Below are 22,640 nucleotides of genomic sequence, written 5' to 3'. Positions count from 1 at the left end.
ATCTGCCTAAAGATAACCACTTAATACATACATGCCTAAGAATTTTCTTTGACTCTTTATTGTGAAAGTTCTGAAATTTCTGAGTTCTTTTCTTTTCATGCTCTTCTCTAAAAAATAAAATATATCAATAGGATCTCATCCACTTTAAGTAGTAATCTTCCAGCACCTTCCTCAGCTGCTAGATTAATCAGATGGCAACTGCAACCTATGATGGCAATATCTGGTTGAGCTTGCTTCAGAACTGCTGAAATCTCATTTGTGTGTCCTATCTTAATAGGAGCACTGTCAGAGCAGAAAGACACACAGTTTTCAATTGGTATGTTATGAGAATTCAGCTGAGATAACATCAAGTTACCTATGTTTCGCCCTGTTGAGTCCCCATCTAATGCTGGTATGGACAGCATAGTGCTCACTACCTTTTCCTGCAGAATATCATAGAATGTAACAACAGGTTACAACATGGCACTCTTATCATTAATTCCGTCTGTTGCCAAAGAAAATGGTCCATTCTGAAGGCACTTGACAACTTCATACCATGCATTTTTTTGCATTTTATTTACAACGCATGTCATTTTCCTGCGACCACAGCTATATTTCTTTGCAACTTCTGATGTGGGAAATATCTTCTTAAATAAAGCACCAACATGATCACCAACACTTATGGGCACATTGTGTTCTACCAAAATGGATGTAAACAGAAGACTCGGCCCTAATTACATAACTGCCAATGTCTCCAAACTTGGCAAAAACAGTGATTTTCTTGTTATCTTCCTTTGATTTAACATAACTTATGCACTTATTGCACTTCACATCATCATTTAAATTGTGTCTTCCACCATGTGCAATATTAATATCACACTCACATACCCTGCAAAAGGCAAATGTTTCTTCCTTTCTGGATTTTAGAATGCATGGAAAATCAACAGAATATGATTCTTTAAATGTCTGGAAGTACTGTTTCTTGTTGGATTTATTCATGAAACTTACAATAGGAATACAGTGTATGACAATGTCCAAGAACAAATATCTCGATACATATTGAAACACTGAAAGGAACCTGGATCACTGAACGTCTCATAAAATTTTTACAGAAATATGCAAGGCAATCAAACACTTCATTGAAAAATGTCAAAGCACACAAAGTCTTAAACGACTGAATGAACACATGTCAACCTTCTGAACAAAGAATATGCACATATTAAAAACACACACACACACACACACACGTGGAACAAAAGCAGTTAGTCCACATGTGGTCAAAGAATATGGGTTAAATCACAACAAGTGAACAGAGCGGAACAAAGAATTTGTGATGCAGAACCTGTCGACACATAAGATTCATATGGAAGAACTGTCAACCCAGCTTTAAATTCAATTCCAATGACGACACAAACATCAGACAGTTAAAAGTGCCAATCATATCATAGAACGAGTTATTGACTATAGTAGACTTGCCTTTGGCCCACACAAACAATCAACTGTACGGGAGTGGGGTGATAATCGAATGAAAATGTTTCAAATTTTTGTCCACAAAGTCGTAAAATGACGCCGTCCATCTGTAAACCCATAAAATGCTGAAATTTCTAGAAATTTTACAGATAAACCATAAAAGTTGGCAGGTTTTCACATTTTAATAAGGCAACATGCAAGTCCAGTTTGGATTACAACTTACAAATAATAGACGGTAATACTGTCAGTTAAGAAACAGCAGCAGTTTCATTTCCAAGCAATTATTGCATGCATATTACTCACACCAAACTCACCTAGTGTGTTGCTTGTAGATGTTGGAAATCCAAATCCTGTTGTACTGGGCTTGAAAGTGTTGCCCTGGCCAAATAGAGGTGTAGATCCCGTAGTGCTGGTGTTGTTAAAAAGTCCTGTACTGCCAGCATTACCAAAATTGGATGTTGATGTGCCAAACCCCCCAAAAGTTTGCACAGCAGGTTTTGCAAAGAGATTTGACTGTGTTGTATTTTGACCAAATGAAAAGCCAGTGCTTGTAGGAGCAGTATTAAATGGAGCCTTGTTCTGACTGAAGATGCCAATACCCTAAAAGAAAACAAAAGTACATTGAACTATTTTAAAAACTGATACTTACGGCAGGAAAACTCACTAATAAATACTTGGAACCTGTTATGAATTCAATCACAATTCAATCTAAAATCATTAGTTTTGTAGCAAATATTTTTCATCACACACAACAAACATCTGTTATGAGGCTAGTAGTAAAAGTGAAGTGATGCTTATACCAAAACTAGCCTGTCTGAATGGTGACAGGAAAAATTGTTTTAATCATCAAAATTTGACACAAAAGAAAGGCACACACAGCTCCTAATATTTTTAAGAAGATTGACACTGCCGTGTGTGTGTGTGTGTGTGGGGGGGGGGGGGGGGGGGGGCGTGTTCTATCTCCAACGAAGGCCTTGTTGGGCGAAAGCTCATTTTCTGTCAGTCTTTTTGTTGCGTCTATCTGCAGCCTGACATCTCCACTATAGGATAGGTAGGAACTATCCTTTTCATGATATTGTTGAATTACAAAAGCTTATCATGCAACTGAATAAAGTGAAAGTACACATCCACTCATCACATAAGTGTGGGAGGGAAGGGGGAAGAGGAGGGCAGCGTGCCAGGAATAGACGTTACTTTCCAGGGTGAATATTTGGTGGTTAATAATACTTACAGTGAAATATTGCCACCAAACCCAACCAATCTCATTTTGAAAGGCTGTAGAAATTTAAAAATCTCGAGTATGACTGAAAATCTAAAAAAAAAGTCAATTGAGCATATTGGTGTTTGGTACAAGTTCCATGTAGGAAGACAAATTTCATCAATTTAAGTTGTAGCTTTCACACTGTGAATCACAAGACAATTCTAACTTCTAATATTGAAAGATGATTTCACACATGCCGTGGAATTTACCTCAATGGCCCTGGCAAGAATTATTTTTGTAACATTATTCTACTCAAGTGAAGAAAAAAATAAGCAGGTAACTTAATGCAAGTCAGCCTTCAGAGCACTCAATTTTTTTAAACATTAGCACAGGGAAGTCTAGGAAAATCCAGTGTGTTAATGATCAAAACAGCCCTGTGACTAGTGGTCTATGTGAATGCAGATATCAGCAGTACTTGTTACTTTGTGGATAAAATCACGTGCCGTTGTGGATATACACAAGTTATCTGCCAATATCTGCAATAATAATGCGTTTGTAATTGAAACTTACAGGACAGTAACAGTCTTATTATATGCTTTTCATCAAATTGTTGTTATCTGTGTGCAGTAAATGAGATTGCAATGAATTGGCACTTCATGTCTGTTGTAATGTTAGCTGAAAACTTGAAGTCTGCAGCCCGGGAAAATAGAAAATCTGACTCTGTCTTTACCATCTGGCTAAGACCGCTTAGTTGGATTCAATGGACCTGCACTTAGTGACTTTGCGATGCCAGTGGCCCAATCTTTCATTCAGTCTGTGAAGCACATTCTGGATGACAACCCTGGAAACTGGCTATCTGAGAGGTGTGAGTTCCCAAGCTTCTGCTGCCTGAGTGATCACGTAATTAAAACGTCGGAGTAAACATTAGTAAGCAGCTGCCTGAGTGACCACGTAATAAGTATGTCGGAGTAAACATTAGTGAACGTGCTTTACTAAAATTTACACAATGGACATCATTTCATGTATAGTGACCAGATTACCAGTGCTGTTTAAGGTAAACGGTACTTTTATTCTTGCAAATACTAAATCTTTTTGCCACTGCTGGTGCTGCTGCTGCTGCTGCTGCTGCTGCTGATTGCAAGTGCCTTATCTTTATGTACCTGTTTTACTGTAAATTTAACATTTTGTGGAAAGAAATAAGATTCTTGTACTTCAATAAATACTATCTGCTTCACTCTGCAAGAAGATGCAAAGGGGTTCTACATTTTATCCAATATACTGTTTTGTGATGAGGCTGTAAGGCCAATGGAAAGAATTTGCATTATTGGTCCAAAGATAGCCTCCACTACTATGAATTTACTACAGAAGCCCTCAGCAAGTTAGGTTGCAGTGCAGTATGTGAAATAACCATATCATTCTTCTGTACTTTTTATAATAGGGTATGGGTGGTATAAAGTATCTGATAATCTGATACTGCTGAGTGAGTGACTGATAAACGAACTGGACAACATAGGACTCATTGTTCATGTTCAATGATGCCTCACCCCACTACACCCACAGTGTAAAAGACTATATCTACTGCATTTACTGAATTGACAATAGAGGAGATGCCAAACAGAGCACCATGCACACTGGACTTTATTCTGCTGGACTCTGCACAAAGGCAATGGTAAATCTCTGATATAAAGCATGGATATTTTTTGTAAAGACATATGCGAAGAAGAACTGTCTGTATTATAACCCTCTGTACTTAACAATTTATAATTCTGTCTATAAACGTATATGGGAGTTGGTAGACACCATTTATTTCACAGTATATTGTCAAGTTGTAACAATTTATTTACTAAACTTCATACACTCTTCCGTTAACTTCAAGTATTACCTGTCCTTGATTCTGCTGTGTTCCGAAGGCTCCAAAACCAGTAGCTGCTGGAGTTCCAAATCCTGTGGATGGCTGTGAGGTAGCAGTGCCAAATAAACCAGTTTGTGGAGCAACAGCTGTAATAACAAATTTCCAATTTGTCTATAAGATGGCAAACATTTGCATGAAAAATATATGCTTGTAGACACACACACACACACACACACACACACACACACACACACACACACACACACAGAGAGAGAGAGAGAGAGAGAGAGAGAGAGAGAGAGAGAGAGAGAGAGAGAGAGAGAGACTTACTGAAAGCACTAGCAATACACCTATACCTAATTGACTGTTCCAAAAGGAAAACTCTTTGTGCATCATAACCTAATTTTTTGTGCAATAAACATTGTTGCTGCTGTACCACAACAGACACTTTTGGCTATAACAAAGTTTCCCATCTCTTCCATATCAACCTTTTCACTTCTATTTACTGATCAGCATTCTTCGCGAGATTCAGATTTTTGCATTTGGATTCCCTTTTAGAAATTATCCTCAGTATTATTGACATTTGTCAATTTGAACAACTGTACTGACACAATGGGTTTTATGGTGGATAGCTTCTGCGAACTAACCCCACAAATAACAACACTGCTCAACCTTGGTACACTTAACTTGCTTCAGTTACAAGACAATTTTTTAATCAATATTAACTGATTACAACTATGACACAAGTGCACAATTTTGCTACATTTATTATTATTATCTTCAATTATTCCCTTTTGGGAGAGTGATTGAACTTGAGTAGCCATGATTTCTTCTTCTTTCTTTGTTCTTCCCAAATTCTCTTCATACGTTCAGTGTGTTCTCTCTCACGTTCTTCCGACCATCTTTTTCCCGTTCTGTTCTCGGTATGTTCTTGTTTAAGTGTGTGTTTCTGTATGATATTTCTAAACTGTTCTCTGTTGTTTATGTTGTCTTGTGTGATCTCCAGTTCTTTAATGTCTTCTTCTGCTTCAGTGATCCACTTTGTCTTGTTTTTGCTCTTGTTTACTATCTAAAAGATTTGTCTTATGAGCCTGCTTTTATTCATCCTGCTGATATGTCCATAAAATTTCATCCTTCTCTTTCTAATGGCGTCTGTTATTGTTTCTATGTCTTTGTAAATCTCTCTAGTTGGCCTCTTCATCCAAATTCCTTCCCGGAACTTTTCCTCAGAATTTTTCTTTCCTGCTTTTCAATCTCTCTGATCTTAGTACGACCAAGAATCACTGTAGTTTCTGCAGCATAAAGTGCTCCTGGTAGGACTACTGTGTTGTGATGCCTTAGTTTCGCACTGACAGAAGTAGATTTCTTATTATAGTGATTCCAAGTAAACTTATATGCGTTTTGTAATCTGGAGATTCTATCTCTCTTGTCTATTGAGTTCAGTCCTGATGGTTGGCTTATTTCTCCCAGATATCTGAAGTGGGCAACTTGTGGCACTTTTCCGTATTGAGTAATAATGGGGAGATTATCTATAGGTTTGTTTTCCATATACTGTGTTTTCTCGTAGGAGATTTGTAGCCCAATTTTCTGTGAGATTTTGTGTAGTTTTTCCAATGCAAGTCTGGCTTCCTCTCTCTTGTTCATTAGAATGGTAAGATCACCCGCAAAAGCCAGACACTTCACCCTAATTCTCTGCTCTTTTTTAACCCCAAGCTGAATTCCTTTTATTTCCTTTTCCCATGTCCTCGCAATTTTTTCCAGAACCATGTTAAACAGAAGGGCGGACATTCCATCTCCCTGGCGAAAACCAATATGAATACGAAATGCTTCTGATGTTTCTCCCACAAATTTAACTTTGGAGGCTGTATCTGTTAATGCCTGTTGAATAATTGACCTTGTTTTCCTGTCAATCCTGAACTCCTCTAAGGTGTGAAATAATGTTTGTCCATCTATTGAATCATAAGCCTTTTTAAAATCGACAAAAGTTATCACAGTATTTCTACATCTTCTAATTTGCAAAATTGTTTTTAAGTTCCATATCTGTTCGATGAAAGATCGACCTTTGCAAAACCCTGCCTGATACTCTGCTATTAACTCGTCCACTTTTTCCTCTAGTCTGTTCAACAGGGCGTTTGAAAGAATTTTGTATATTACAGGGGGCAGTGCAATTTCTCTGTAATTATTTGGATCGGTTTTTGCACCTTTTTTGTGGAGAGAGTGAATTAATGCGCATTTCCATTCTGCAGGTATTTGTTCAGTTTCCCAAATATTTGATATAATTCTGTGGGTTGCTTGTGGGAGATTACTGTTATTTAATTTCCATACTTCTCCTATGATTCCATCTTTCCCCGGAGACTTCTTGTTCTTCAAAGAGTTGATTATTTCCTTTACCTCTTTAGGTGATATTCAAGCTTTTTACAGCGATTTTCTTTTTTAGCCCTTCTATCCATGATTTGCACGCAAAAGAACCCACAGTCCGTAAACATCTTCCAATTACATTTTGATCTGCTTGAAGATCAAGATATTATACCACAAATCAGCTTAAAGCAAACACCTAAAAGACTCAAGTGTGTGCTTTTCATTTGAGACCTAAGAAAGCTAGTCATTAATTGATGAAACTATGGTCAGGAGTTGAATTACAACACTGCTACACTCCAAAATACCTAGGAGTGATGCTGGACATACCTCTCACTTCCAAGAGAAACTACATGAATCACGAGTTGAAAGTTTCCTCCAGAAACAATCTGTTAAGAAAATTGGTTGGATCACAGTAGGAGAGTCACCCTGAAACCATTCAAATCTCTGCACTTTCATTAGTCTATTCTGAAGCAGAGTACACTTGTCCTGTTTGGTATAGTTCATCACATGCCGAACAGGTAGAATAACTCTTCAATAACACCTGCACAATTATACCAGGTTGTCTGAAATCTACTCATGTCAAATGGATTTACCACCTTGTAGGTGTAGCACCACCTCCTATTCAAAGAGAAACTGCAGCGAATTAGGAATGAAAGAAAGTTGAACAAGAACAAACCCATCCCCTGTAAGGGCATAAATCACATTCACAGCAATTGAGGTCAAGGAAGAGTTCCTTAGAACATCAACAATACTTACTACTACTGCTGGAAACGTAAAGTTCAGCTTTGAAGGAAGAAGACTTCCTTTCCCTCTGGTTGGAAAAAGAGTTTCTGAAACTCCGGCTCCAGGGCATGATGAGGAATGGATGACCCGGAAATCTCCGAATAGGCTGAGATCAGGAGAGGGTGTATCAAGGTTTAATCTGGCAAGGTGGGGTTACAGCAGAGAAAACAATATTAAGTGTGATTGTGGAGAAGTCCAGACTGTCCAGCAAAATGCTCCAGTGTTGAACATTCCAGCCGTCTGTAGTGCAGAAGACCTCCATCAAGCAGCAGAAAATGGATAGCAAGTGGCCAAATTTTGGTCAAAGACTATATGACACGTTAACTGTGCGACTATGTATGTCAATTGCACAAATTATAATATGAGTCATAAAGTATTCTGTAATTCTGATGAAGGGTTGGTTGATGCTGTAAGAATGATGTCAAAAGCCACAATAACAAAAGCGGCAGCTTCAACTGGAAGCAGCTGTAGTGGCCAGTTCTGAAGATTTTTCAGTGAATTAGGGCAGATACTAGCAAATTGATGAGAGAAACAATTGCAGAGCAATTTAATTCTAAAAAAACACAGTGGTATGATGACAACACTGACAACATAGTACTGAAGTGGTGCAAAAGTTTTTATTTTGTGCTGAATAATAAAAAAATAAATATCATGCAAACTTCCTGTTTGTTCTTTATAATGTTGAAAAAAAAATCTTATAAAATGTTACAAGAAGCCACAGTTCTGAAAGACTGGACAAATCAATGACCACAAGGTATGTACATCCGGAATAGATATGGGTTTTAGAATTTACTATAGTCCAATCCACGAATGATGGCGGATCGCACAGCTCGAGACGTGGGCGGGGATTATATTGTTGCCGGTTTCAGGTGACAGTTGCAGTAAGCACATAAATGCACTAAGCACTTGAAGGAAATGCGTATACTGCACATTATGTCTGCCATTTGATTGTCAATTACCACCACCGTCACTCATGACAACTCTTAATGATGGCTACAACATTCACTGCAGTATGCTGAGAACAGTACTGAATGCTCACTGGTTGTCGGAGAATGCACGATGTAGATGCGCAGCAGCAACCTAATCTTGACTGTATCTGTCTGCAACTCAATGGCCTCCTCTACGATGTGAGTAGCAATCTATTCCTTTTCATACTGTTGTTTCAACCTGGACTTTCCACTGTTTAATAAGACACAATGATAGATCTCATGAACAAAATCAAATGTATAATATCACATGAATTTTACCCCTTAGATCTCAAGGACACGTGTTGTTGTGATATCTAAAGATATTAAATAAATATAATTTGTTGAAAGTACAGTACCGCAAAGTGGTGGTGTTATGGAACATTAAAATATCAAATTACTAATATATTAAAAGCAGAAACATTAGTTGCAAAAATTCCTGCAAAGATAAAGATGAAGAAAGTGGAATGAGATGGCCAATAGGCTTGTTAACTCCAGTTCTATTTCAATATATTTCCCACAAGAAAATGTGCACTAGAAAACTTATGGATTTATGTATAATCATCTGCGACTCCTTTCTGCATTTAACAATAATTCCTTGAAGTCTTGGTACTTTTTTTTTTTTAATTTTACTCCTATAACAATACTTCATATCATTTTCTGAGATGGGAGGAAGACAAAGCACACCCATTCAGATAGTCATGGGTGTTGAAGTGCCACTTCCAGGATTGAGGGGAAGGGGGGGGGGGGGCATGCTGGCCCTGGATATAATCCACCCAGCAGATTAATGATGAGGGTCTGTTTGCCATCTTGCCTGAATGTGGTTTTCAGGCACTTTTCACACACCCCACTTGCTGAATACAAAGGATGGTACCCATGTCCCACATCAGTTACACAATTCGCAAACATTTAGAAAACTACACACACACACACACACACACACTTACAGCTGGGGTGCACTTATTCCAGTCCGGGGTAATAAGGTGGTGACAGAAGTGCATTCAGCCACCCCTTTAACTAACCATGCCAAATCTGTTCATAACCATGCCGATCCTGCACTGGTGTGGGACAAAGGCACAAGAAAAAGACAAAGAGGGTCACAAAGCACATTAAGATATAAGTACTACAAACAAATGACTGCCTAAATTTTTAGATGTCTCATCATAATGCTTAGATTACCATTGTCAGAATCCAATTTCAGAACTAGATTTCAAGGTATATTGTACATAGCTAGAGTGAATAAGTACCATGATGATATTGTGAGAAATATTTATAACAAAACAATGAAGACCACTGAGCAGGAAACGTGTGCCAGTTACAAACAGTAATGCACAGGAAAAAATTTTCTTTGTTTAATTTACCCTGGGATTTTTAGTACTAGAATTGTTACGACTTTCGAAAAATTAGGTGTGGGTGTCATTTTCAACTGAAGATACGCTCTGTAAATAGTTAATTAATAATATTCATAAATTTAATTTTTTCCAAGAGTCAGATGGTTACACATTACAGTGTGCCAATTATAATGTAATTTATGTGGGGCAGACAGGTAGGAAACTTTAAGTAGGATATCGTGAGCATGTTGCACTGGATGGGAAAGATATTACCAACAGATTCAACTTTGCGGCATATTTGATTGATACGGGTCATGCTCCTCCTCACTTAACATCACAGTTCAAATTGCGGCACAGGAAGAAAAAGGCAGATATCTCAATCTCCTTGAGGAAATTGAGACTTTCTGCAATTTGAAATCTCTTAATTGCACATTGCTCAACGAGGAGACATTTCGAAAAGTGTCCATTTTTGGGAACACTTTGAGAGCTGCCTAGCACATGGCAAGAAATCTGTCCACAAAGTCAGCAATGGGAGATAAGCTAAACCGGTACGACGCTCTCTCTTATACAGCGCAACATATTGTTTCAGGATATGAGCCTAAACTTCGTGTGCATTTAGGCAAGCCTCTTCTTCAGCAATTTTTGCTATGCGGTATTTAACAGGTTTACTAATAGCAAATGGTGGATATTACTTTTTAGCCTTATTTGCAATGTATATTTGACATATCAGGGTGTATACACGGACAAAGAAAAAAATTCCTGGATTTTTCCCGGACCTCCAGGTTAAAAATACATTTTCTCCCAGATGAAAATACACTTTTTCCGTGTTAAGTGACAGTGTTCTTTCCGTCAGAAGTGTAAAGCTTATCAATCCTTTGAACAGATGTTGTTTTATAGAGCAGCGTAGAATTTCTCGGCACTTTAGAAAACAAAACTCAGGGGGGGAAAACACGTTTTGGAAAGATCTTTGATGTGCAGCAACATGTACGCTGAATATTTTCGTATTATGAAATTATAAATTCGAATTCCACCAACAGGAAAAGTTAACAGTTTAAGTTAATATACATAGTGTTGCTACAAGAAAACAAAAGCTTTTGCATAAAATATTTGTCTCCGAGATTAATAAGCTACAAGAGAAGCTAATCTTTCACATATAATGTTGATCTGTTTAGCACATGTTACACTTTAAGATACGTCACACAAATACGCAAGTAAAATTTTTAATACCGACTTAAATCTCTGATCTTCTGGGCTCTAAATTCTTCTAAATGGTTTGTCACTGAAGAGTTGATTTTTAAATGAGAGCAAACGCTCTGCGATTTAAGAAATTCATCGTACATTGTTGCACGTACTTCATCTTGTGTAAACGGAAATTTACTTTGAAAATAACACTTTTCGAACAACAATTCCCAATATTTTCCCACTACCTGGATAAGAGGCGTCACAACCCCTTGCGCAGCTACGGTGATGTAGGAAGCCTGTATGTTCGTATGTGTAAAACATTAAAAGATCTTAATTATGTCATAAAAGAAACAAGACATCAGAGGATAGTCCAAGAGTGTCGGAATTTCATGAACCATACTAAAATGCACAGTTTGCCTTAAAGCGCACATTCGTATGTCCACATTCCCAATGACGCAGGCCTCAACCTGATATTAAGCTTTTCAGTGTGGTTTTCTGGACATACATTTTCTTGGAGTACCAGTACTGTATTATCTCATGTTTGGTTCTTTATTATGGCATAATGCCATATATGCTGGAAGATGAAAATGTGCACTTCAAATGCAGCGAACAGTTGAAACTAGCCAATGGTGTGGAATTAAATACTTCGTATCAAATAAATTTATGAGCAGGAAAGGTTAGTAAAAGCCCAATTTCTTTAGCAAACCCACAAAAATAACTTTATTGTTCTGCACGGCGATTAATGCTCGATTGTCAGACAGGTGGAAATAAAATAAAATCTGAAACTAGTAACATATTTTAGCCTTCCATAAATATGTGAATGTATTTTAATTCACTTGATGGCTCCCAGCCACAGAAATCCATCTTGTTTTCATTTGACGTGAGAGCAATAAATGAAGAGCAAACAGAAAAATCACTAAATGTAAACACTGGTCACGTGGAGACTACAATGCCCCCCCCCCCCCCCCCCCCCCCCCCGACTATAACTCAAGACTGCTCCGCACACCAGAACGTCAAAAATTAAAAAAAACGACTTTTCAAAAATAACTCATTTTGTAGCGCACATCTTTCTGAAGAGTCTGATACATAAAACATATATTTTCAAGGAAATGTAAGAGATGTTATTTGGTTTTAAGTGTGGCGCAATGCAGTGCCACGCCTCTTCAAACAACATTCCTTCGCTCTATGGAACTCAAACGTCTATATTTTGTAATGGATTCCATCAAACTATTTCAGGAAAGTGGAAATTAAAATGTCCTGTAGAGCCTCTCCTGCCCCCAGTTGGCCGGTTTGACATCTTGCCCCACTTAAAAATAAAATCACAATTAATACTGGATGTGATTATTTGTAACCGGGAGAACAAGAACTCCAGAAAATTTGGACTCTTTATTGCCTATTAGCTAATAACTTGATGATCTGTGTGACATAAAATTAAATATAGGATACCCAAAACCAGGAAAGACAAGAGACAGGCAAGACAGTATGCATTTTTTCAATTCTTAGGTCCTAGCGATTTCTCTCTCTAATCTTGCTACAGCTTTACATGGTGTGCTTTCCTATCTGCGAAAGGACTATCACCAGATCAAAGTTCGCCAAACGTTTTGCTACATGAAAAATTGAAATATCGTCATCTAATACTGAAAAAGGTGTTAATATAAATAGTACCCAAGACAGGTGTGGTTTCTCGATCTGATTACGTCTTATTTTGTCACTGTGTGCTGGATAAAACAAAATAGGCATTTCTAATATTGCAACAACTGTAACACACACCAAATAAGCGAGACTGTTTCGGCAATAATGATCATTTTTATAGTATGACAATATAATTCACGAAGTACCAATACGAACTACCTATTTGGCCTACTACAATCAAAAAGCTTTATGTTAGGAAATAGTTTCACATTTCATTCATACACTCCAGTTTCTCATGCACGAGACTGAAAAGTAGTAGTATGAAATTCTTGTATAAATTTGGAATTGTCATATACTTCAATAATTTGTGTGATGTCCCTGTTTCTTCTCCTTCCTCATTCTAACAGTCTTGTCATCACTAATTCTGTAACTATTCCTACCACTGTCTAAACTCATTCTCCTGTTAACTTTACTAACCCTGCCACAATCACCGGTTAAGTTATCAAGTGATTATTCTCTGGTTAGGCATTATTACGTGTTCATACAATGGGTTTTCTGTGCTACTCCAAGAATGGAACTTAAGCGGCTGCTAGCCGGGGACTACAACTGGTCCTGTCAAGTGTAGCGATCTGGCTAAAAATTTTCTATCTGAATTTCACTTTCTTGAATACACTGAGAAGATAATACGTAATCTTTCTTACTTGTTATTCCTGTTAGTCGTTTATTTCCACTCTGGTAGTCTGACTATGGATTTTGCTAGTAATTATAACAATGCTGCACATTTGCAAACCGAATCAACCACATAAACAAGCAGCAGTTGGCATTCACTGGTTTGGCTTTATTCCGCTCAGCTCGTATAGCCCCGTCCCGTTTTGTCTGCAGGAAAGCCCATGTCTAGATGCGAAGAGGATTCCCCTGGCAGACATCACATGCACCATGCACGCATTCAAAAATAAACTTATAATTCGTTCGGAAATCAAGTTAGAATGTGTTCAAAAATGTCCAAAAACCGGTAGGGGCGCATTTCAAAATAATATGAATAATCGATAGACCGACATGCGCTGGATGCTAGGTGCTTTGTAAAAGGTTTTTTCCTCAAGAATATGAATTTGGCCCCTCTCCACGAAATTGCCACCCGGTTCAGATACCACAGTTTGCTCTGACCTCTTTAACAGCTGTTTCTTTAGTATTCCTTTCCTTAGAAAAGTTACAATGAACTTCATTGATGTCAGTATTAGTACATGTTGCAATAAGGGATCTCATATTTTCATCCAAAAGTAACTTCATAGTATCTATTTCTGTCTTGTTACACCTTCTTCATTTTTGGATACAGGAAAATGCCTAATAATATCAGAAGATCTTGTTCTAACATTGATAGGACATTTATGAGGCGTGTTTTTTATGCAAGATCCTTTCTGTTGTAGACACTAGTAGTTCACACGCACACAGCAACGAGCTCGTGCATCGGGTACCGGCATGCCTCGGAACAACTGTGCTCAGTTTCAGCTCTGTAGCTAACCTGTACAGTTTTGTTCTGTGCTTTCAAAATATCTAAGACAATCAACTCGCCCTTTGCGTGTGAGGTTCGCTCAGTGATATGGTTTTTGTCAGCAAGGAACCAGTCTGCTGCAGAAATTCACTGTGAAGTGTACAGTGATACTGTTATGAATGAAAGCCATGTGCGTAAGTGGGTACGAAATCCAAAAATGGCCATGACAACGTGCATGATGAGGACTGCTCCCTTCGCCCTTCATTGGTTACAGACTCTTTGGTGGCTTCAGTTGAAGCGAGGATTCGTTAGAAGAGGCACTTCATAATAACAGGTATCTCAAACGAATTCCCTGACGTGTCGAAATCAGTGCTTTACAATGTTGTTTCTGAACACCTAAAGTTTAGGAAACTGTGCTCCCGTTGGGTCCCAAAACTCCTAACAGAGGACCACAAAAACCAAAATTTGTGTGTGCGATGAAGTTCTTGACTCATTATCACGAAGAAGGTGATGGCTTCTTGAGTCAGATCGTAACTGGAGACGAAACATGGGTTTGACAAAACGGGTTTTGCATATCATGCCCGTATCAAAGCAACAGAGCATGGAATGAAGACACACACACTTGCCTGTAAAGGGGAAGGCCAAACAGACTCTGTCCCAGCACAAAATCGTGGCATCGGTGTTTTGGGATAGGCATGGTTGGTCGACTTCATGCAATGAGGAACCACTATCAATGCAGAAGCCTACTGCCAAACCCTGAGAAAGCTACGCAGAGCGATTCAAAACAAAAGACGTGGCATGCTGGCAAAGGGAATTGTCCTTTTGCACGACAATGCAAGACCTCACACAGCAGGTCAGACCCGCAATTTACTGGACAGTTTTGGCTGGGAAGTTTGAGACCACCCACCCTACAGTCCTGATCTTGCGCCAAGCGATTACCATCTCTTCCTCCACCTCAAACAACACCTCAGTGGTAACCGTTACAATAACAACAACATGAAAAATGGCCGTGAACTCTTGGTTATCGGAGCAGGCGGCAAGTTTTTATGAAGAGGGTATTTTAAAATTGGTTGAGAGGTACGATACGTGTTTCAACAAACTTGGCAACTATGTCAAAAAATAGAGTGAAGTACGTAGTTTCTGGAAATAAATTTACTTTTTGAAAATAACCTATCGTCGTGTGCTTATGTTCAAATGGACCTTCCTTAAAAAGCATGCCTCGTACTTTTCCTCCGTTTAGCTATTCTATTTTTCCTAAGAGAAACACATCCTCTTAAATTACTTCTTCCTGTGGCTGACATTCATGGTTTTCTGACACTTCTTGCTTCGTTCCCAAATCATGACCACTTTCATGTACAAAATTCTTGTTCTCAGGGTCAGCAATATCATTGTTGAGATCTTCATCACTCAGCTCACGGAACCATTCCAGCATACATCAGGAGCTCTGCTAAATTTTGATCTAAGTTTTTTTCACCTTTGACATTTATTCCATAACTAAAGTGCAGGTAAATGTTCTAGGCAAAAAGCAAATTAATTGCAAGTAGTTTCAATAAGCCTAAAATCATGCACATGAAAGTTAGTCCGAATATAGGAAAGCAGTAAAGTAACACTCACATCTACTTTGTTTCAGATTCCAGCAGTAGTGCTTGTGCAGATGAGCAGAGTCCTCCAAGCTATAATAACGTTTTATAAATGATGAAACCCTGCGTAACTGAAAGCCAATGATGACTGAATTTAATGGAAGGAGAGTTAACGGAAAGGTACTGAAAATGGCACCAATTCACTCCAGCCCAGTCAGACAAAATAGTGACAAACATCTCCACGCGAGCAATGGAGGATTAAGAACTAGGTAATCCTGAGTTTTCATCACAAGCCCTACATTTCTCTATAGTTCACTCTTCTTGGTAACAGTGCCTGTTTAATAGATCTTTACAATAATACTATAAAGTATTGATTGCTACTCATCATATAAAGGAGACTAGGTTTTCAAATAGGCACACCGAAATGACTGCTACACATTTAAGTTGTAGGCCAAGGGCCTTCTTCCATGACCAGTGTCTCGGGCACGTGCAGCAGTCTTTTCGTTGTCCCTGTCTGTTACTCAATGTTTCCTCTTAGTGGTGTGTAGCAATATTTTCGTAACATTGTTATTCTATCCTGGACTTCCCATTGTCTTAATACACGTTAGGTATTCTTATCATCAGTACGAAGTTTGCAAAGAGAGAAAACCTCAGTTTGAGCTTGTAAATAAATCGTTTGCTCCCTTACCACCAAAATACTAGTAAAAGCTGATTGAATATGCACACTACAAAGTAAAAACCTGTTTTTCTGAGTGGTTCGATTTATGCAGCTAACCCTTTCAAACAAGGGAATGTTGTCAAATCAACAAATCTACTGACAGATCACATGTGCTGTTCAAGTAGAAATGCTGTGTGACAAGCAATCATGAGCTTTTTAAATAGTTGTTCACATGATATTTGTAAATTAGAACAACATGTTGTGAATGGCACACTTTTGAATGTGAAATATCTTTTGTGCCAAAACTAGGTTGCACCATGCGACTTCAAAAAATGGAACTATCCAAAGTAAACCCATTCTATTGTAGTGAAAGAGCTAGAGAATACTCTGGCAGTAAAAGAGTAGTTTAATAGCAATGGGAGTTCACAATATATGTCTTCCACAAGAGCTACACACCCATCCTGAACCCCAGAAATGACTTCCTAAAACAATGTATAAAAAGACAGGGGCTGCAGGGAATAGTAGCAAGTATGCTTATCATATTGACTGCTTTGTGGATGATAAGTGCACACAAACAAACCCTGCTCCATCATGTAAGGTAGCTAAAAAAACATGTATATCAAGTCTTGCACCTAACATCTATTGTTCTTGTGGATTGTAATCTCTCTTTTGAAGGATTTGCAAGACCAGTACCTGCTAAACCACCAGCCCAAACACAGTAGAGTAAAATAAAACACTGCATTTAACAATAGCCCTACAGTGTTAATGCTCACTGTATTTAATGATGGCAGGCTCAAAATATTAGCAGCCCAAAGTCTTCACAAACTACTACATATTTAAAATCAGGGAGCTGAGTGACCAGGAAATTTTTACATGGATGCATAAAACATGGATATATTTACAATAACAATGAGTAAAGCTATCCTTGCAGTCTTAAGACATCTACAGGATGTATTGTTCTCTTAAAAAATTATACTAGTACCGTGCAACAGACCAGATGGGAATTTAAATTTCTGGCACAAATAACATCACTAAGCCAGCCCATTACTTATGCATGTGTCCTACCAGAGGAAAGATTTGTGGAATGTATGCAATGATGAACAGACATGGTCAATAATAAAACAACAATTTATTCCCAACAGGTATGTGGCAACTTATGAAATTCAGTGTACAGCCTAACCACATATTAAGTGAAAGAGCCTATGGCCCTCAGTCATGTAAGCCTTTATGAACTGTAAACAAAGCATTCACTGCCAAACAAAGATGTTTAAAAAAAAGCCATTCCAAATTGGAGCTAGTTTATCTTGTTACCACTGACAAACAGCAAAGAGCCTTACAAATTGTTTTATACTTCAAGATGTCTCAAGTCAGTCTGTTATGAGAATCACCAAGTATGTTTACATAGTCTTACAGGAAATATGATTTATATATGCTACTAGCCATTTATAATTTAATATGTAGTAAGACTGGTACACGAATGTGGGAAGAGTGTCACAATGACACACAAAGGCAGCATAAGGACAGGAGCTATCAGAGCCTGAGAGTCAGAAAAATACTTTGGAGGCACATGTAGGAATGGCAATTATGAACAGCCAGTCCTGTAGTAAGTGTTGTTAAAATTAAATCTGCCTAGAGGTATCTACATGAATATATAGTAAGAAAAAAATACATTTGGCCAGATTACAAATATGTCACTGCCCATCATCAGTTCTTACATTGCAAGATATCTGCAAAAAATTAAATATACTCACAGCCAAATGGTTTTGACTGGGATACAAATGGATTTGAGCTGGTGGTGGTATTAAATCCAAAACCTGTTCCCGAGCTAGTAGTAGCAGCACCAAAACCTGTTGGTTTGCCGAAGAGTCCAGTCTGCTGTGCTGGTTGGGCACCAAAAATACCTGTACCAGTACCGAAACCTGCAAACGAAAGGAAGATATTGTAATCAGCAATACTAAAAGTGTGTGTGTGTGTGTGTGTGTGTGTGTGTGTGTGTGTGTGTGTGTGTGTGTGTGTGTGTGTGAGAGAGAGAGAGAGAGAGAGAGAGAGAGAGAGAGAGAGAGAGAGAGAGAGATTGATTTTACACTGCTTCCACTTGGTATAATAAATAGCAGCTCTCTTTAATTGTGGGTCTCACAATCATTAAAAAGCAATATGAAATAAAATAAACATTTAAAACCAGTAGTAGGGAAGGCAAACAAAAGACTAATTCAGTGGGAGGGTTCTAAGAAAGTGCATGTATCTGTAAATGAAACCACACACAGGAGGTTGAAGTGTGCAATTCTCCTGTACTGCTCAGTATTTAGCACACTTATGGATAAGGTACGAAAACAGACATCAAATGAATTCAGGCATAGACTGATAGACTCATAAAAAGGGTGAGTATAGCCCTGACGAAATGGTGAGAAAATATTCTCTTCAAAAAGGTGATATTGTTCTAGTGAAACCTTGCTGAGTAAATCTGTGAAACGATAGCCAAGGAAGACCTAAGACAATTCTGCAGCTTTCATTGTATGTTCTATGCAGAAATCTTGATAGGAAACAATAGAGATTTTTTCCCTTCTCTCCATATGATAATGAAGAAAGGCAGAAAATCACTAATACTGGTACAAAATGTATTCCACTGTGCAATGTTAAGTGGCCTTCTGAGTGTATACGTATTTATATAACAATTCACCCACAATGTAGCGTGGTCCCTGCCTGATTAAATCTCATTAAGACTTATCTCCCTCTTACTAACTACTTTAATTTCAGAGTGGGACACGCAAGTACACATGTGAGAGACAAGATGTCACAGATTGCTACAATTATGACACTTGGCCTAAGGAAAAATCTTGTACACTACACTGGAATTACAACAGAACATCAAGAGCATGTCTCTTCAAGTTACAAAATCCGTGACTGCAGAAGCACAATAGTCATCAGCTGATGGGTGTCTGATCAAAAAGGTACCTGTAGACGGAGCAGAGAAGAGAGATGGCTTGTCAGTCTGGGACCCAAATATGCCTGATCCTGCAGCTGTTGCGCCGGCATTTCCCCAGGCTGTTCCTGGCTGCTGGAAGAGCCCACCGCCAGTTGCTACACCTGTTCCAGTGCCTTGAGGACCTTTACGACCTGCTATGTAATCTTCATAACGCAGTTCCTCCAAGCTTTTGTTCTCATACTCCTTCATAAATGTGATACAATGATGCCTCGTGTTGATGGTTTGAGTTACTCCACCTTTCATCATGGTATCAGAACCAGTAACAGGAGTAAACTTCACCATGGCAGTTCCAGTATTTGCAGTTGAACTGCCAAACCCTGCAAATTACAGTTCATAATGAAAAAAATGAGGCATCTACAACAGTAATTAGAACACAATAAAGAAAACATGGGACTGTCTTGTTAAAACACTTAGCCGATATTTAAATTAATATTACAGCAACAGATGATTTTGCTTATTATCACCATATATTTCCTGTTTGTTAGACCATACTGAATGTGAAGTCTGTAAAGAAGACAAATTTGTCGGTATAAGAACTAAAGTATCATTAAATTTTATAACTGATAAATTTCTTCAAAAAGTAGTTTTGGGAGACTACAGAAAGCATGAATCAAGTTCCACAAAGACTGATATACTATAATTGTGAAGACAAATTAGGTATGCTAAAATAGTTAACTTAACTGAAGTAAATATAAAGCAATCATCCAATGAAATTTAGACATGGGATTACCATTACTTGTTGATATTTATCCCTGCACACCACAAATAAAGCCGACACAAAAATGTAATCTATGAAAATCAATACAGCTAATCCACAACTGTAAAAAAAAGTCACAGATAAAATGCATGTATAATCTCGTGAAAGCGAATCAAAGGGCTTTGATAATTCCTATAACTGCAACATTAAAACAGAAACTGAGGATGCTCCTGAGCTAAGAAGCAAGAGACTAGAATACTGGAGGTGTTGAGGGAATGAAGAAACCATAGCACCGATGGCAAAATGTGCCCAACAAATAAAATGAGACAAGAAGAGAAGGCACGTTTCTTGAACAAAGAAAACTTACACTGACACTGAAAGATAAAAATAACCTGGGGAAGGGCCTTTTTAATGGAGTAGAATTCACAATCAAAAGTCAATAAAATTCAGGTGACTAATATGTGAATGATACACATGAACAAATGACATGTGAGTATAAAAAAAGAAAAAATCTTATACTCTGTAAAGAATCAATCAGAAGAGAATGAAATGCAATGGGGAATGCAGAAAAATAACACCACTATCCTTACTTTCCTAATTCATAGGACACATGGTGTATGAAAGCCGGAAACAATTCTTTCCAAGCATTTGTAATCTATGAAAATCTAAACAAGATACTGTCCTAAAGTTTATACTAACTGAACATGAAGGTTTTACATACTGAAATAAGACTACAAACAATGGAAAGTAATTAAGTATTAATCCAAGAACAGTTAAATATTGATCCAAGTTTGGAACTAAAAATTGGTTCACTATGCTCGTAAGAAAGTGAATCATGACCGATTGAAGTATTTAGAGATGAAGCACAAAGATGATATCATTCAGAACCTCAGGTCAATACAAAGAAACAAAGCATAAGCAAAAAAATTTGCATAGAATAATGACATTTGTTTCAACCTTTAGCTTGTGCATTTCTTTAGCTAGCCACATGATTTATTCATTTATTTTCCACCTCCTCCTTTTTTGCCGATTACTGTACTGGCAATAACTCCACTTTCTCCTCGATTGTCCTAAGTGGGAACTTCGTATTACATGACAAGATTGCACAAATTATTCTATTTAAAACACTATAATTTCTAGGGGCACAGCTGCCTCGTTTATCCTTGAACTTTTGATTCAAATTTTGGCTATGAGTTTCAGATCTAAGAAATATTTTAATGCACACTGATGGTACCAAGATATTCACAATTTCACAACTACTACCAGCATGATAGATAAGAGAACAGCTGTATGAATAATCAAGGCTCAGTGAGAGAGGTCAAAACAACAAGAAGGCAAACAATATCAGTCTTCGACCATTCCTTATTTACCTGAACTGAAGAGGGTGTTCCCAGTAGACGCAGGCTGTGAAAAGAGGCTGGGTTGTGTCTGTCCGAACAACCCACCCCCTGTGGTGCCTGTTGATGTACCAAAGCCACCAAATGCTGTTGGTTTATTCTGACCAAATGCAGAAGATGATGTGGAACCAAAAAGACCAGTCCCACCCACAGATGTTTGTGGACTGCCAAAGAGGTTTGTAGTACCTGTAGTATTTGCTCCAAAACCTAAAGTGAAAGCAACAGCACATTTTTCTCTTTTTCCATCTATTTAAAACATAGAAATTTTAGTCAGGCAGACAAATTTTATACATTGTAACACAAAAATCATCTTCACAGCCACAAAACAACCATGAAAAGAAAAGAAAAACTTGTCTGTATTGTACTAAGTATTAAATATACAGCTTCCAAATTACAATAATGTATGAACCCGAGATAAGTTCACCAACTTACCAAATCCTGTGGACTGTGTGGTAGCAGCCTGGCCAAATACAGGGGTAGTTGTTGCAGCACCAAACACACCACCTCCAGCAGATGTTGCAGTACTGCCAAACAATGAGGATGGCGTAGAACCAAATGCAGGGGTGGCAAACCCACCGCCAGCTGGTTTGCCAAACGGGGACTGCCCAAAAGGCGTCGCCGTTGTGCCACTGCTGAAGCCACCACTGCCTATGGAACAAAATTGAAGCATTTCAGCTCAGCATGACTCTCACAAATCATCTTGGTCCCTTATTTTACACAGCTTACCATACAACCTTTTCATTTGGTATTTTGTGGCCAAAGGAAAAATTTTACAAGATAATGTTCCGTCACCCACACTCAATAAACAGTCAAGGACAAGATTCAAAACAAATCCACAAAACAATATCAATTCTACAGTTCAGCTGCTCTTTTCAAGCTAAGCACTTTGGTAAGTCTTTGTGCCCTTACAGTCACAAAGTGAGCCATTATAAACTGCTATGTAGTTCCATATATTTATCAGCTGCTTGGTTAACATTAGTTGTGTTTTCCAGTACTTCATATTCCTTGATAAAAACTTTCCCACGAATACACAGCATGTATCTCCCACAAAACAATATTTTTTTTTGTCTCATACAATTTTAA

General features: G+C 38.0%; 1 protein-coding gene across 2 annotated transcripts in view; it reads right to left on the bottom strand.

Annotated features, from left to right (window-relative positions):
- The window catches only part of LOC124788078 (nuclear pore complex protein Nup98-Nup96), a 135,068-nt gene that overhangs the window by 87,860 nt on the left and 24,568 nt on the right, over nt 1-22,640 (bottom strand). For both annotated transcript variants that reach the window (XM_047255174.1, XM_047255172.1), the window contains 6 exons: nt 21,990-22,205; nt 21,531-21,764; nt 19,433-19,780; nt 18,232-18,399; nt 4,533-4,648; nt 1,764-2,049 (listed from right to left, as the gene is read on the bottom strand). In XM_047255174.1, the coding sequence (XP_047111130.1) occupies nt 1,764-2,049; nt 4,533-4,648; nt 18,232-18,399; nt 19,433-19,780; nt 21,531-21,764; nt 21,990-22,205 (1,368 nt within the window). The remainder of the gene's footprint in view (nt 1-1,763; nt 2,050-4,532; nt 4,649-18,231; nt 18,400-19,432; nt 19,781-21,530; nt 21,765-21,989; nt 22,206-22,640) is intronic.

Source organism: Schistocerca piceifrons, chromosome 3 (genome assembly GCF_021461385.2).
Source record: "Schistocerca piceifrons isolate TAMUIC-IGC-003096 chromosome 3, iqSchPice1.1, whole genome shotgun sequence".
NCBI classification, from domain to species: domain Eukaryota; kingdom Metazoa; phylum Arthropoda; class Insecta; order Orthoptera; family Acrididae; genus Schistocerca; species Schistocerca piceifrons.
This window is presented reverse-complemented; position numbering and strand designations above follow the sequence as displayed.